The sequence below is a fragment of the Hyposmocoma kahamanoa genome, unplaced genomic scaffold, assembly GCF_003589595.1.
Source record: "Hyposmocoma kahamanoa isolate Upper Pololo Valley unplaced genomic scaffold, ASM358959v1 88, whole genome shotgun sequence".
Taxonomy (NCBI): Eukaryota; Metazoa; Arthropoda; class Insecta; order Lepidoptera; family Cosmopterigidae; genus Hyposmocoma; species Hyposmocoma kahamanoa.
Window position 1 is genome coordinate 971,128 of NW_020654466.1, and position 15,482 is coordinate 986,609.

The following is a 15,482-nucleotide window of genomic DNA, read 5'->3' on the forward strand; positions in this document are numbered from 1 at the left end:
GTAGGTGAAGTCAGGCAGTATATGGTGACGATATCTCAGTAACAGAATTTGTAAACAATGTCAGAAGGTAGAATCTCTACTAGTTTTTTTATAACATCAACTGACGGGACGAACAAGTCGTGCGCCTGATGGTAAGGTACACACCTGTCCATGACAATTACAGTGCCACTCAGAGCTTTCAATTGCAAAGATCTGAGGGGCACTGCCACTGCGCCCGTCACCCTGAGACATAAGTTGACAAGTCCATGCCTGTAATTTCACCAGCACCCCTTACCGTTCAAAACCGGAACACAGTAACGTTGACATTACTGCTTGGCAGTAGAAATAGGTGGCAGTACTTCCCTGGACGAACTCGTTCACAATAAGCTCTTATGCTACTAAACTACTACCTAGATATAGCTCATTTTCAACCTAAGCATTGAGTAGCCTCTTTTGTCGTTTCAACTGCATGACGGTTGTCCAGAACTATAAAGACAGCCGAAGAATGTTGATATTAAATATTCTGAAACTATCCACACAAGACGGCACAAATTACGGTAGGTTTATATTCAGTAGTGGATACAGTCTGACTGTAGATAACTGACATTATTTCACTGAGAATATTCATACGAAAATGTAAATATTTTTGTGTATATTAAAAACTATATCCCTTTGTATATTAAGACCAAATTTGCGAACTCAACCTAACCTTAACCTAACTTATATATCTGAAGGTTTAGTAGATATATTCCTAACTAACGAGGGAGAAAATGCTGACCAAACTTCAATCCCTTGGTGAAATAAAACCACAACTGCAAAATGACAATTTTTCAGAAGAGAGAGAGTTTATCACCGAAAATAATCGATAATTGTTTTAGGGTTGCGTCATATTGCCGCCGCCGGGTGATGCATTAAAACGAGCAATGCAACGTAAATTTTATCCTCTACAACAGAGGTTCCCAGACTTTTTTCCCATAGACCACTTTCGAAATTTAGCTGGTTCCGGTGGACCCCCTGCAGGTACATTTCTACCATATTCCATATCCATATTATTTTTTATCACGCCAACATAGATTCCCGTCGAGTCTTCCGTGGATCCCTGGACCTGGGCCACTTTGGGAACTAAGGCTCTACAAGATCAGGTTACATTTCTTTAAACAAAAAATGAAAACGAAATTGCAGGAAGTGGCGGTCCACTTTACAAAGTGCATTATACTATAGAACGCACTATCTACTAAATATAGTATTAATTTCTTGCTACAGAGATTTCTTGGCGCATCTCGACGCAGTCAGGCTTCGCTAGCTTAATCCGCCTCGGACAATACAAAACTTCTCAATAATAAGGTATATTTCTTTGAAAGGCGGACTGCATAGTAGATGCAATACAATATAGAACTTCATTTCTACAAAATAATATTATATATTTTCCCAAACACGGACGGACGGAAACGGAAAGTTTGTCATTTGTGGGCCGTACGACTTCTTTCCGGCGAAGGCCTGCGAAATAAGTATGAAAATCCATTAGGCACTATTCGCTGCACTTTGAAATATATATGCTAATAACGAACTATATAAACAGGCAAAAGAAAAACTCATAGATACTTAAAAAAGAAAAAGAAAAAGGCGGTAAATTTAAATAAAGTGCTTAGGTATACTTTCTGATTTTGTGTATTTTCGACGAAAAATGTGTTCTAATGAGAAGAGCAATAACGGAAATACAAATTCAAATTAAAATTCAAAATAATCTTTATTTCATAGGTAAGCATTATTACACTTGAAATCGTCACAATATTAAACTCTACCGCTCATTCGTAAGGCAGATTCCCCTGAGAAGAATGAGCAAGAAACTCTAGGGGTTGCTCTTTGTAAATAACATTTACAATATTTTTTTTATTTTTATTTGAAACATCAGACATCGAGACTACCTCCATGAGCTAAACGGGTTACTACCACGGATTTTTGTCATTCAAGTACGCAGAAGTTGTGTAATAACCTTTAGTATAAAGTTTTTGTTTCACTATAGTTTTAAACCTCGTGTAAGGCAAATTTTGTATATCAACCGGAATCGTGTTATAGAAGCGTATACATTGCCCCTTAAATGATTTTTTGACTTTGTGAAGACGACTATCAAGAAAAGCTAGTTTATTTCTATTCCTCGTCTTAATGTTATGTCTGTCACTATTTTTCATAAATAAATTACTATTCCTTTGAACATAAATTACATTCTCATAAATGTACTGTGAGGCTAGTGTAAGAATGTTAATTTCCTTAAACTTATCTCTCAAAGATACTTTGGGGCCCAGATTGTAAATTGCCCTAACTGCACGTTTCTGCAGGACAAAGATTCTGTTGATATCGGCGGCATTACCCCAAAGCAAAACAAAATACAGTAATTGTTTGTGCTCCGCCTAATTGAAAACAAAAGGTAACAAAAGGTATTATCTGTGGGTAACTTGCTGCTGGCTTGCTTACATGAAAACTTATAAAAGTTCCATGCTATGGAGCTTAGAATAATAACGCATAGAATGATAGTTTCATATCAAACGAACTGTCACAAGTGAGGCAAAAACCAAATTCATGTAGGTTAGTTTTAGTAGTAAGTTAATATTCGGTTTTAGTGAATATTTATATAAAAATACAAGTTGAAACGCGTTACTTCCTTGTGGAATATAATGTTAGTATCTATTTTATGTTTGTCTGACGTATTTTTATGCTCATTTACCGCACATTTCGTCATTTTTAGCTAAAATTCTGGAGCTGTTCGCGGTGCAAGTTGACCTTGAGCACTGAAGGCCCGCCCGCTCGTGTAGGCCCTTTTGGCGCGCTTCAATTTGCCTCAGCGTGTGCGGACTAGGTTTCTATGCGTTATTATTCTATGCTATGGAGAACTAAGTGAATAACATCATCAAAAGTTCAACAGACTACTAATATGTGCCTGGAAAAACAACATTTTCTTCTAGCAATTGTCCTAACATGTCAAATATTACTTTTACTTTTTTATTATACATCATTCTCTCTTTGGTCTTTTATTATTTCCTCACACTGTTTCACAAGTAACTCATACTCGTTCATCAATACCTTACTTCCTGGCCTCTGTAGTAATGTACTATATATTAAAATATTTGTTATTATTGTTATTAATACAATGACCGAACAAACACAAAGAAAAATCCCTTCCATCCGGACTATCTATCCATTTTTCTTTGTCATTGTTCGATCATTGTGTAAAAAAAATAATAACATTCTAGTGGTGTCTCCTCACAAAACAATATATATGAATATCATGGTAGTAAAAATACCATGATATTCAGTACAAAGAAAACATTGCATGTAAAAAAACAATATAAAAATATTGTCACCAATATCCTGTACTGGCCCTACAGTGAGACAATAAGTGTTACTCTAGACACGCCCCCGCTTTGCGCCTGATTTTTTCAAATTTGACCAATCGCCGCCGGCGGCTGATAATGCTGATCAATGCCGATTGTTGCTGATTGCGATTCTCACAGCTCACACACTTGTTGATTGTGTTTTGGATATATTCCAGGCGTCTTCGCTTCGCTAATATGCGGATTGTTGTTGCTAAGGCGGACCTAAGATTCGTATAAGATAGAAGCACAAGTGAGGCGCAAACATATATGTATAATCAAGTTAAACATGTTTTAGAAGGCATTTATAGATTTTTGTTATGATAATTAAAACAATTACCTTGCATTATTGTGTGACTTTATTTCAATAATGCCATGACATTTACGTGGATTTGAAAAGCCACTAATTTACCGAAGTATAACAATTTCGTCGTGTCAAGTAAATTAACAAGATTTACGGGAATCTATTTTTAGCAGTCTGTAGCCAACATAAATTACTTACTACTTACTATTTGGTTGTAAAAATGAAAGTTGCAGGAATTTAAATAACAAAGAAATAACGTTAAAACAATCATCTGTAACATTGGTTTTGTGTAGATACGGGCTTTTTATCAATGCTGCATACGCGGTTTTTCACTATCCCCGACGATATTCAGAGCAGCCAAATGTTCAAAAAAATTCTTTCTAAAGAAATAAGGATATTTTATTTATTACACACTTTATAATAGCTCCTTTTGAAGGAGGTCGTCTGTGGAAGAATTACCACCTTACCTGTTTCTGCCGCCAAGCAGTTATAGTGACTATTAGACTTTTTTTATGACATCAAGTGACGGGACAAGCAAGTCATGCGGCTGGTGTTAAGCAACACGCGTGTCCATAGCAGTTGCAGTGTCACTCAAAGTTTTAAATCGTAAATACCTGAGGGGCACTGACACTGTACCTGTCACTGCGAGAGGTAAAGTTGACAAGTACCATGTGACTATTTATTTACCAGGGCCCCTCGAATCCGGAACGCAGTGATGCTCATACATTAAATACTTCCCTGGACAGACTCTTTCACAAGACGTTCTACTCCATTACCTTGTCAAACCAAAACTGCATTCTGAGAAAAAGCATTTACGCAAAAGAATTTTCCGGTTTTTTGGATGTTTGAGGTGAATAACATAAAAAGATACATTTAATTTACGTTGTACATTAGATATTAAAGTATTATATCTAGCCATTATGATTTTACTTTGGAAAGTAAGTTATTTCTATTGAAAAACGCATAAATTTCTTTTCCCTCGTTGACAGCCGAAAGATTCTTGTTGTTATGAAATTACAAAACACTATTTTGAACCTTGCAGTGTTTTGGTTTGACACGAAGGAATGTTAAAATTTTAGTAGACCCCCGCTCCTGAGAAATTTACGCTATCTGAGAGTTTTTGCTAACTCAGCCGCCCAGCAACACTGTACCTACACTGTAACAAAAGACTATTGCTGTGTGCTTTGTTGTGTCAAAATTATATTCAAAATTTTATTACTTACCATTGACTTACAAATAAATGGACCACGGTTCTAATACAAAAAACCACGAAAAAGATGTCCCAAGTCAACCTATTTAAACGCAGTGACATGTAAAGGAATATGAAAAGGCTAAAACGTTGAATTTAAATTGTAATGTCATCGCAGTATCGCGCTGTCAGTCGAACAAATGAAGACTAAAGCGGAGTTTGACGCTCTGTATACGATTTTAACGCCTTACAAGTTCGGACACTTTTTAGCGCGGACGCGATGTCCATATAATTGTAAGTCAATGTTACTTCCTATGTATTTTAGTTTTTAATATCTCATTCAGGCCTAAGGAAATCGTATGGAAGCGCTGTTAAATTAAAACATTGTAAGTGACTTTACGGTGTGTTGGTTTTATTCGGCAGTGCAACTAGAATATGTATATACATATTATCGAGTATTATACTCGATGATACATGCAGACCATCACACTTGTCTTCCACTGGGGTAAACACAGACCTTGAATCTTCTCTCTCTGCGTTCCTGACAAACCTCTTTCACCTCCTTGTCCTCTCGCATCAGTTTCTTGATATGTGCCGTTTATTCTTGACACTTTTAGCTTTATGATGATGAAATATCGCTGTCATTGCTTTACACATACAGTTTATTATAAAACATCCAAACCTTGACCTTGGATTTTCTCCCCGGTAGGTCGGTTTACCGCAGTGGTGCTACGGGTCAGGGGTCACGGGTACTGTGCGAAACAATGTAAGGGCTTGCATAACTTGAAGTTTATCATGCGGAAACTTTGTTCTTCCCATTTCCGCATTTACAGGGACCGGTTTGTTTCAAGTTATTTAAAAAAAAACAGCGACTTTCAAATGTATGTTACATTTGAAAGTCGTTTGTTTTTCTTGAGAGAATTTTTTTATAAATTTTCTTATGATATTAAGTGACGGGATGAACATGTCGTGCGCCTGGTGTTGAGCGACACGCCTGTCCATAACAGTTGCAGTGCCACGCAGAGCTTTAAATCACATAGATCTTAGGGTCACTGCCACTGCGCCCGTCACTCTGAGACACAAGTTGACAAGTACCAAGTGCCTGTAATACCATTCTTACTCTTTGAAACCGAAACGCAGTAATGATCACATTACTGCTAGGCGGCAGAGATAGGTCAGTTCCTCTGTGCTCTACTGCTACTAACATGTCCTAAAGAAAACTCCTTTGCTTGTTTATAAATTTTCAATTCCTTATTCAAACTAAACTTACCTAATAATTTTTATTTCACAGGTAAGCAAATTACTAATTAATTAATTATTAAAAAAAAAAAAAAATAAAAAACAAAAGGTAAGCAAATTACACTTGAAACCGTCATATTGATTCAACTCTACTGCGCATTGGTAAGACAGATTCCCCTGAGAAGAATGAGTAAGAAATAATAGGGGTTACTCTTTGTAAATATACACCTGTGTTCATTTATTTATCTTCTTTTTTAACTGACAATAATATAATCTCAGTACAGAGTACTAAAAAAAACCGACCTCAAAAGTACGCGAAATTACGTCTATTTGCTAAGTTTTATTAAAATATCCCCTAGTTCGCCACTATACAGGACTTGATACGGACCTGATACTAAAATAGGTTCTCACTACGACACTACACAAAGTATATTGAGAGAAAAATGCCTTGAATTGGAGAAATAGCAAAATCAACCATTAAAGTAATTGCTCCTAAATTAAAGTTAGGCGCTATTTATAAAAAAGAATCTTCATGCGTGAACAGCCACCCTTAGAGGTCGATGATTTTCTTCAAAATGAAATGGAACCACTATGGAAGTACCCCCTTTCCAACAAAAAAAATAATCATGAAAATCGTTCACAAATACCGGAGTTATCGCGTAACACACATACAAAAAAAAAGTGACATACAGTCCAATTGAGAACCTCCTTTTTTGAAGTCGGTTAAAAAAAGGAGTCTTAATTCGACTGTGTTTTTTTGTATGTAACGCGATAACTCACGGCATTTGTAAACCGATTTTGATAATTCTTTTTTGTTGGCAAAAGGATACCTCATTGGTGGTCCCATTTAAATTTGACCAAAATCTAATCTCCCTCTAAACTAGGGGATGAATGACTTTTGAGGTCGGTTTTTAGTACTCTGTCCTGATATTATTGACGGGTGAATTAGATAGTACATAAGTTTATTTATTAGTTTAAATATGCAGGTAAGGTACAATAAAGGCTTAAATACTAGAAAGTGACAAAACTAGAATTAAATTATATGAATCAAATTGGATCCCCGCGGCTAGGTACCCAAAATGCTGGCAGCGTTCCCACTTTAAATAGCTATGCTAATGCGTTACGTAAGGTAGCTGGATTTCCCAGACAGTTTATTAACTTTCCGAATAAATTTTGTACAGATGAAGGGCACCGGCACCCAACGGGCCAAGGGTTTCAACTCCAAAGAGTGCAAATAGGTAATCGGAGCCAAGGTCCTGGTACTTATTACTCTTTATTCTTTCCGCCAGCTCAGTTGCGGAGCCAGTCCTCTTGCAATATTCATTTCAAATATGATAAATCGAGACAGCATGCTGTAGCTAAACGGGTCACTACCATGTATTTTTGTTATCTATGTATGAACGCAGAAGCTGTAAAATACCTTTAGGACGCATTTACTCGACACGAATTTCTTCACGCTCACGCCGCGCGGAGACCGCGTGCTTCTGTCATGTCAAAGTACGTTCTATTTGTTTAGCTTTTACGTTTTAACTTAAACGGGTGTCCGGGCGCGCGGGCGACACTGGCTTGTCTTTGGTCTACGTGGCGACCGCGCGGCGGTGTTGTTCGGAGAAATTTAAATGTTATTGCCTAGTTAATAAAATTCAGATTCGCCATTAATAATAATAAACCATTTATTTCAGGCCATAGCCCATAAGATAATGGTGTTAGTTACAAAAGAAAACCTTAGAACTATGTTAGTATGATTACATTGAATTTTGAGATATTGACAGAAAATTTAAATATTAAAATTTGGAAAATGCACTATTATTAATTTGACCAGTTGTAATGTTTACCCAAAAGATTAAAATTGTACAGTCAAAACGATGGGCAAACATCCTCAGGATGCCATTGCCACTATCACGCACTCGCTTTAGCAGAGACAACACTTTTTTACGCCTAATGGCATAAAAGTCATCTGTTCGCGGTTCAGCAAATGCCGTGCAGTGCCGTGGCAGTCTCAACAGCATCCTGAAGATGTTATTGTATTCTACTCGTATTGAGTTATATGTACGCAGTGTATATCTAACTACTACTCGAGTACATTGACTGACAAAAAGCTTTAAAAAGCGTAACTTTTACCTCTTTTGTACAACGAGTGAATCTACGGGCCAGCATGTTTCCTCTCACAGCCAGCGCTCTGCGCTCCCTTTCAATATCTAGATCATCTTTCATGCTGTCAGTAATAACGTGACCAAGATATCTAAACTTATCAACTCTATTAAGGGGCGTGCCACCAAGCGTTATGGTACAACATCTGGATAGTATTTACCTGCCTTTACAACAAGCAGTTCACTTTTTTTCAGTTGTACTTCAGCCCATGCTTGGCCCTAGCAGACCCATAATTGATACTATTGACGCGTATATTATCAATGAAGCAACCGACATGCATGCTGCCGAGTTCATCCAGAAGCTGATTAATGTAAAGATTGAAAAGCAATGGTGACATAAGCCCCCCCTGCCTCACACCGCAATCGAGTCGGTAATCATCGGACACCTTGCCTGCCCATCTCACCTGATTTACTTGGTTATTGTACCAATATTTAAGCAAATGTATGCATTCCGCCGGCACATCCGTGCGTCCTAGTTTGTCCCATAACAGGTCGGAATTCACAAGGTCAAACGCCTTTGACAGGTCCAGGAAACACGCATACACCGGCGTTTTCCTTTCAGTATAATACTGAATAGTTTTCTTTAGGCACCAGATGGCACTTTCAGTAGACAGACCCGCTCGGAAACCAAATTGAGTGTCATTAAATTTTACATGTCTACTGAGGTGGTTATTAAGCAAACTATCCAATATTTTAGCAATTACTGTTGCAAGTGAGATGGGTCTATAGTTAGCCAGATCCGAAACGTTACCCGTTTTGTTCTTTACCAACGGCACTACAATAGTTCTTATAAGACCCTCTGGTAAGTAAGAGTGACGCAAGCACAACGTATAAAACATTGCCAAAATTCCCGGTAAATGTTCCCCCGCATACCTGAGATGCTCGATGCTGAGACTGTCGTGTCCTGGGGATTTTCCTCGCTGCATTATAATAGCCGCGACTTCCTTTGCGGAAAAACTTACTGTACTCCCCCCAATGCAGACCCACCATCGCGCATACGGCAGGGCATAGTATTCAACGGTGAGCTAACTGTGAAATTTTTTTTTTAAATTGTTGGCTATGTCCACACGATCACTCACCCCCCCGACATTCAAGGGAACACTTGGGGTCACATTACACTTATTTGTGTTTTTCCAAAAGCTTCTGAAGTCCTTTGCCGAATGGTGTGATGCTAATATGTCACACTTAATTTTCTCTTGCCTATTCTGACACCATTTCAGGTTTGACTTAAAAAGCCTTCGGCTCTCTGTCGTTTCGTTAAATACTACACCACTACGTGGTTTTCCTACTGATATCCACACTTGAAATTTAGCCCTTATATTCCGATGAGCGCTAGCTACATGCGTTCCACCTTGCTATAAAACGTCCCTTCCTACAACATTTTCGTACTTTCGATTGTCGAGAAGCTGCTTGCAGTGTACTTATTACAGTTTTGTATACATTATCTAAGAGTATGTAATGCTTAGGATTATGACACATTTTATCCTCACAGTGCATTAGATCAGACGGAAACACTACTAGACTAAGCTTTTCGTGACATATTGAGTGATAGAGGTCAACTTGGGGCTTTTGTCTTTCTCCCCACACAATTTCATTGTATAATGGCTTACAATTATCACACTTAACTCTTACTACACCAATATCACATTCCATAAATAGGGGCAAATGGTCGGACCAAAACAAGTCTTGGTTCACCCATATATTACGTACTGTTTCACGTGCAGATGTGGTGACAATGAATTGATCCAACCAACTGTACATGAAGACGTGATAACTGGGCGGTCACTCGCGGCGCCCGCTCGAAAACATTCTCCTCGATTAACAGGGCGCTTAGTGTAGTGTTTTTATTTACTACAGTTTTAAATCTCGTAAATGGCAAAAATATTAACCGGCGTCTCACTATACGTTTACAATTGGGCAATACACTATCTCTACGTTAGCGCCTTACGAATTTTGTACAATAACATATTCAGGATGTTGTTGCAGCTGCCACGTTTTTGAAATGCATCGAGGATGTTCGGCTAAGGCTTTGCAGCTATAATGCGAAAAAGAGCGGCTTCCCTGGTGCATAGAGTTCGCGAGTCAGCAACAACAGACTCCTGATTATACTCAGGAGTCTGTTGTATAATTGCAAACAGGGTCCAGGGTTTTTTTCATAAGCACTGATCCCGGTTGCATATTAGTTTTAGAAAAACATGTTATTTGTAGTACCTATTCTATTTTTAAGTGCTTTGTTACTAACCTCTGTGAATGAATATTCCGAAATATAGTACCTTACTGCAGAGGCCGGGAAGTAACGGTTGCTGGACGAGTGAGAATTACAATTTGCTAAAAGAATATGTTGTTATTTTTCCAGGCACATATTAGTAATCTATAGTAGTCTGCTGAAATTCAGATGACGTGATTCACGTGATTTTGCAGTGCATGAAAGTTTCATAAGTTTTCATGTATCTTTTTTTTTGCTCATAGTTAAAACAAATTTAGCCACGGCTAATCTCTTGTTTTAAAGTAGGCGGAGCACAATCAATTACTACATTTCCTTTATCGCTCTTCCCACTAAAACAGTTCTTTCGACAAATACCAAAGCACTTTAGTTTATTTTACCGCCTTTTTTAAAAAAAAGCAGCATTTTTAATTATAGGAATCACGAACACTGGGCAGTTGGCTGTATGCGACATAAAAGTCTAATAATGAACTACCTATAAATATTTAGTTCATTATTAGTAGACACATTTAAACATTTAGAAAAATGGACAGTAATGGATTTTCATTCTTATTTTGCAGGCCTTGGCCGGGAAGAAGTCGCACATTTAAATAACAAAAACTTTCCGTGTTCGTTTTTTAAAAGTAAATTGCAAACATTTCCGAGCATGTTTGAGATTTGAATTTGAATACCTTAGAACATAATATATTACCTTAGAATATATAAAGAATAACGCATAGAATGATAGTTTCATATCAAACGAATTGTCACAAGAGAGGCAAAAATCAAATTCATGTAGGCTAGTTTTAGTGGTAGGTTAGTTTTAGTGAATATTTATATAAAAATACAAGTTGAAACGCGTTACTTCCTTGTGGAATGGTGATGTTAGTATCTATTTTCTGTTTGTCTGACATATTTTTACACTCATTTACCGCATATTTCGTCATTTTTAGCTAAAATTCTGGAGCTGTTCGCGGTGCAAGTTGACGTTGAGCACTGACGGCCCGCCCACTCGTGTAGGCCCATTGGGAGCGCTTCAATTTGCCTCACTTAGCGTGTGCGGACTAGGTTTCTATGCGTTATTATTCTAAGTTGAATATCTATATTAAGGCCTTTAAATGAATTTGTGACTGTGTGGAGACGACTGTCAAGTCACACCAAACAGCCAATTTTTTTGTTCCGCCTGTTTATGTTGTGTTTCGTTTATTACTATTCTTTTTAACATAAATTTTCATAAATGTACTGTGACGCTAGTTAAGTATGTAAATTTCTTTAAACTTTATATTTTTTTTTTTTTTTTAATACCTGACATGCAAATGACTCCACTCCACCTGATGTTAAGTGGAAAGTGGTATCCAAACGCGAAGGAACCTAGTGCAGCGATGGAATCCTCACTGCACTAGCCGCCTCCACCCTGCCTGCCTACAATATGCCTCTTCACGCCTCGTTTGAAGGACCCCATATCATAAGAGGGAGGGAAGACATGTGCCGGAAGGGTTGGGTTGGGTTGGGTTGGGTTCTAGATTTGATTTGCCCTAACCGCATATATTTACAGGACAAAAATTCTAATAATATCAGCGGCATTAGCCCAAAGCAAAATACCGGATGTCATTAATATTATATCTAATAAGCACACTTAAAGATAATATTCAATTTATTTTTATCGCAAAAACCGTCATTGCGGCTTAAACATAAAAGATAGATATACCATGCTTTTGATTTTATTTGTAGATTTATTGCTAACTTTTACCACGACTTTTACGTATATCCAATAGTTTGGTTAAAGCACGCGCTCAGAGGATCGATTCAAAACCCTACGCTACTCAGTTGTCGATCGATTTCTTTTCATTTTTAAGTCTCCGAACGTCCTATTGTTTACAAAACGAGAATGTAATATGGAAATCTCTTATTATTTTAAATAAAGTCTGGATTTTGATCATTTTTATTAATTTATTTTAATGCAAGACTAATGCATTCCTATATTTCAGGCCTTTATAGTTTGAAAAATGCACGTAAAAGGATTTTAATGGTTCTTAAGGTCTATTTCACCGACTAACTTTGTAAAGGCTGTTGGATAACTAGCTCGGAAAGCGCCCTTCGATTCGAGAACGATATCCGATCGAATGATTCGGTTAACATATCGAAGAGTTCTGAATGGGGGTCCAGATCCGACTAGCCCACGCATCACATCGAGCACCTTCGAGATGCATTTTAAAATTGACATAGTTGTTTAGTTGTTGTATTTGCCCATCAATTTAAATGAAATTAACTTTAAATGTTAGTGCAAACTTTCCCGCCGCAGTTGTCGTCTTCATTATTACCTCCTCGTCCGGCACTCCGTACAGGACCCGGTCAGGAATGTGCGTTTTAAAGATTTTAGTGATTTTCTTCAATGGGTTAATTTTTGTTTTTATGTTCGGTTTCTTCACTCCGCGGGGTGATGTGGCGGCTTTAAACGCCGCCTATTATCACGGGCTCGCTGTGGCAGTCTCTTTGGACGAGAGTCGCCAAGGAGAGTGTCACACTTGCCAATATTTTCGATAGTTTTTTAGTTACGTGGAGCGTCACTTATGCCAACAATTTCAAATGGTTTGAATTGTTTTGTAAAACTACGAAATATTATAATTTATGAATTCACGGGGCCGTTTTATTATTCAATAGGGGAACGATAAAGTCCCCAAATTTCAATATGTTATTTATGACTACATCTAAATTGAACTGGCTGTTGTGGAGATTAGAGTGCACAAACGTACAATCGAAAAATATGTCTTCGGTAGGTTGCGCTATTTTAAAACAGACTCAAATTTTTTACAATTTAATATTTTCTAAATTGCACGGTGAAATCTTTTTTTTATAATACCAAGTGACGGGATAAACAAGTCGTGAGCCTGGTGGTAAGTGACACGCCTGTCGATAACAGTTTCAGTGCCACTCACAGCTTTAAAACGCAAAGATCTTAGGGGCACTGCCACTACGCACGTCATCCTGTGACATTAAGTTGACAAGTCACATGTGCTTGTAATTTCACCAGCACCCTTACCATTCAGAACCGGAACCCAATAATGCTGACATTACTGCTTGGCGGCAGAAATAGGTAAGGTACTACCCTGGACAAACTATTTCACAATGCACTCTACTGCTACTACAGTAATATTGTTAATAAATCAATACTGTCAGTAGACGAAAAACACAATTTTCAGAAAATAAAGTTTCTAGAAATAAACGATATTATTAGTCAAAGTCAAACAATCATTTATTCCATAGGTAAAACTTTTACACTTCAAAACGTCACTTTTTAACCTACTGTTCGTTCTAGTGAACGCTGATGACGCTGACCTCCCTGAGAAGAACGAGCAAGAAACTCTAGGGATTGCTCTTTTCAGATAAATTGAAAAGCTTTAGAATACATTTTGAATCATATTTGTGTGGAATCTAGAGTCATGTTGTCTTTCCATACATCTTTATCTAACACGTAGTCTACAATTTTGTAATATGACTTTTCAATTAAAACGCTTTTAATGTAAGTTTTAAACTTAGGAAATGGTAATCTTAACATATGCTTTGGAATCTTTGTTGTGAAAACGTATACAGAATCGTTTACCTTAGGTAAACGAAATCGTGGTACCATGAGTTTGGGCTTAGTTCTAAGGTTAATATTATGGATATATTCTTTCTTAACGAAATTATATGTTTTTACGGTCATACAAAATATTTGAGTAAATGTACTGTGATCTCTGTGAGAAACCCGAGAACCTGGATGGTACACAGAACGAATCGTTTGTTTTTGCAATACAAATATGGTTGACACATGAGAATCCCGTAGGACATTATACTATAGAGGTAACTAAAATAGTCTAACGTTTTTCTTTTTATGTCGCAGTAAGTACGTGCTATCACCCACAAGATGAAGTACCGACTACAAACACACTGAAAAGGATACGTACAGTCGGGAACATAGGCGTATAACCCTGTCCGCGATAAGACCCGCACGGTTGCTATCTCCCCATTATAACACATTAGACGATCCAAAGCAATACATCATAATACGCTATAGAACCGGCATGACATTCGTATATATATGTAAGTGGAAGTATTTCTTGTTCAATGTTACGTGATTATTTATTATATCGAGGTCATATTTACACGTTTTTCGAGGTTTGTGTACCTTCTTCTATGTGCAGGTTCCATCACCATGTGGCACAATGAAAAGCTCACCGAACCGAAGCTCATCCGAACCCACGGTGTTTGCTTGAGAAGCGGTAAGTTAAATCGTGAGGCTATCACGACTTAGTATCATACAAACACATACGCAAGATAGATTTGATACCTGACAAAATAAATAAATAACTTTTTCAAAAAAACCGGCCTCAAAGTTTGCTTATCTGCTTTTTTCAATTTCCATGGGGTCCCCCGTCCCCTCATCAGACTCTGACTTCTTGGTGACAATGGGACTGTTACGGACTCCTTTGTACATTTTGTATTTTATTTTCTGATTGTCATGGTGACTTGGTGATTACATGTATTGCGTCAAGTGAAAAGTCGATTTTTATTTGCAGAAAATAATTAGTAATTTGTAATTGCCGAAACGAACCCTGATTATAACCCTTTTAAACAAAATAAGAATTTTCAAAATCGGTACACAATTGATGAAGAAATTGGTGAACACACGGATATATCTATAAAATTTGAGGATTTCTTTCGACTTTCATGAGATCCCCTCTTCAGATTCTGACTTGGTGACACTTGGTGACTTTTCAAACAAAAAAAAAAAATTTCAAAATCGGTGCACAATTGACAGAGATATCTGAAAGTTTACATAAAACATACATACAGCAGTATAACCTCCTCATTTTTTTGAAGTCAGTTAAATATCTTTATTATGTCATGACCACAAATCAAGAGTGGTCATTACTGTACAATATGCCTAAATAATAATAATCTTTATTTTCTCTGCAAAGTTTATACGTATACTTGATATATGATAAAGAGAACAATATTTAATTAAATTTTTATTGAATTGATATTCAATTATTTTTTGTGAAATTACTCC

The 15,482-nt window shown here is 37.2% G+C and overlaps 1 protein-coding gene and 1 pseudogene across 1 annotated transcript in view; one reads left to right on the forward strand and one right to left on the reverse strand.

Moving 5' to 3' along the window:
• The window catches only part of LOC113235864 (sodium-dependent serotonin transporter-like), an 86,595-nt gene extending 78,302 nt beyond the window's left edge, over positions 1-8,293 (reverse strand). The window contains exon 1 of the mRNA XM_026471787.1: positions 8,201-8,293. Within this exon, the coding sequence (XP_026327572.1) occupies positions 8,201-8,293 (93 nt within the window). The remainder of the gene's footprint in view (positions 1-8,200) is intronic.
• Positions 8,294-9,107: 814 nt separating this feature from the next.
• The window catches only part of LOC113235866, a 33,353-nt pseudogene continuing 26,978 nt past the window's right edge, over positions 9,108-15,482 (forward strand).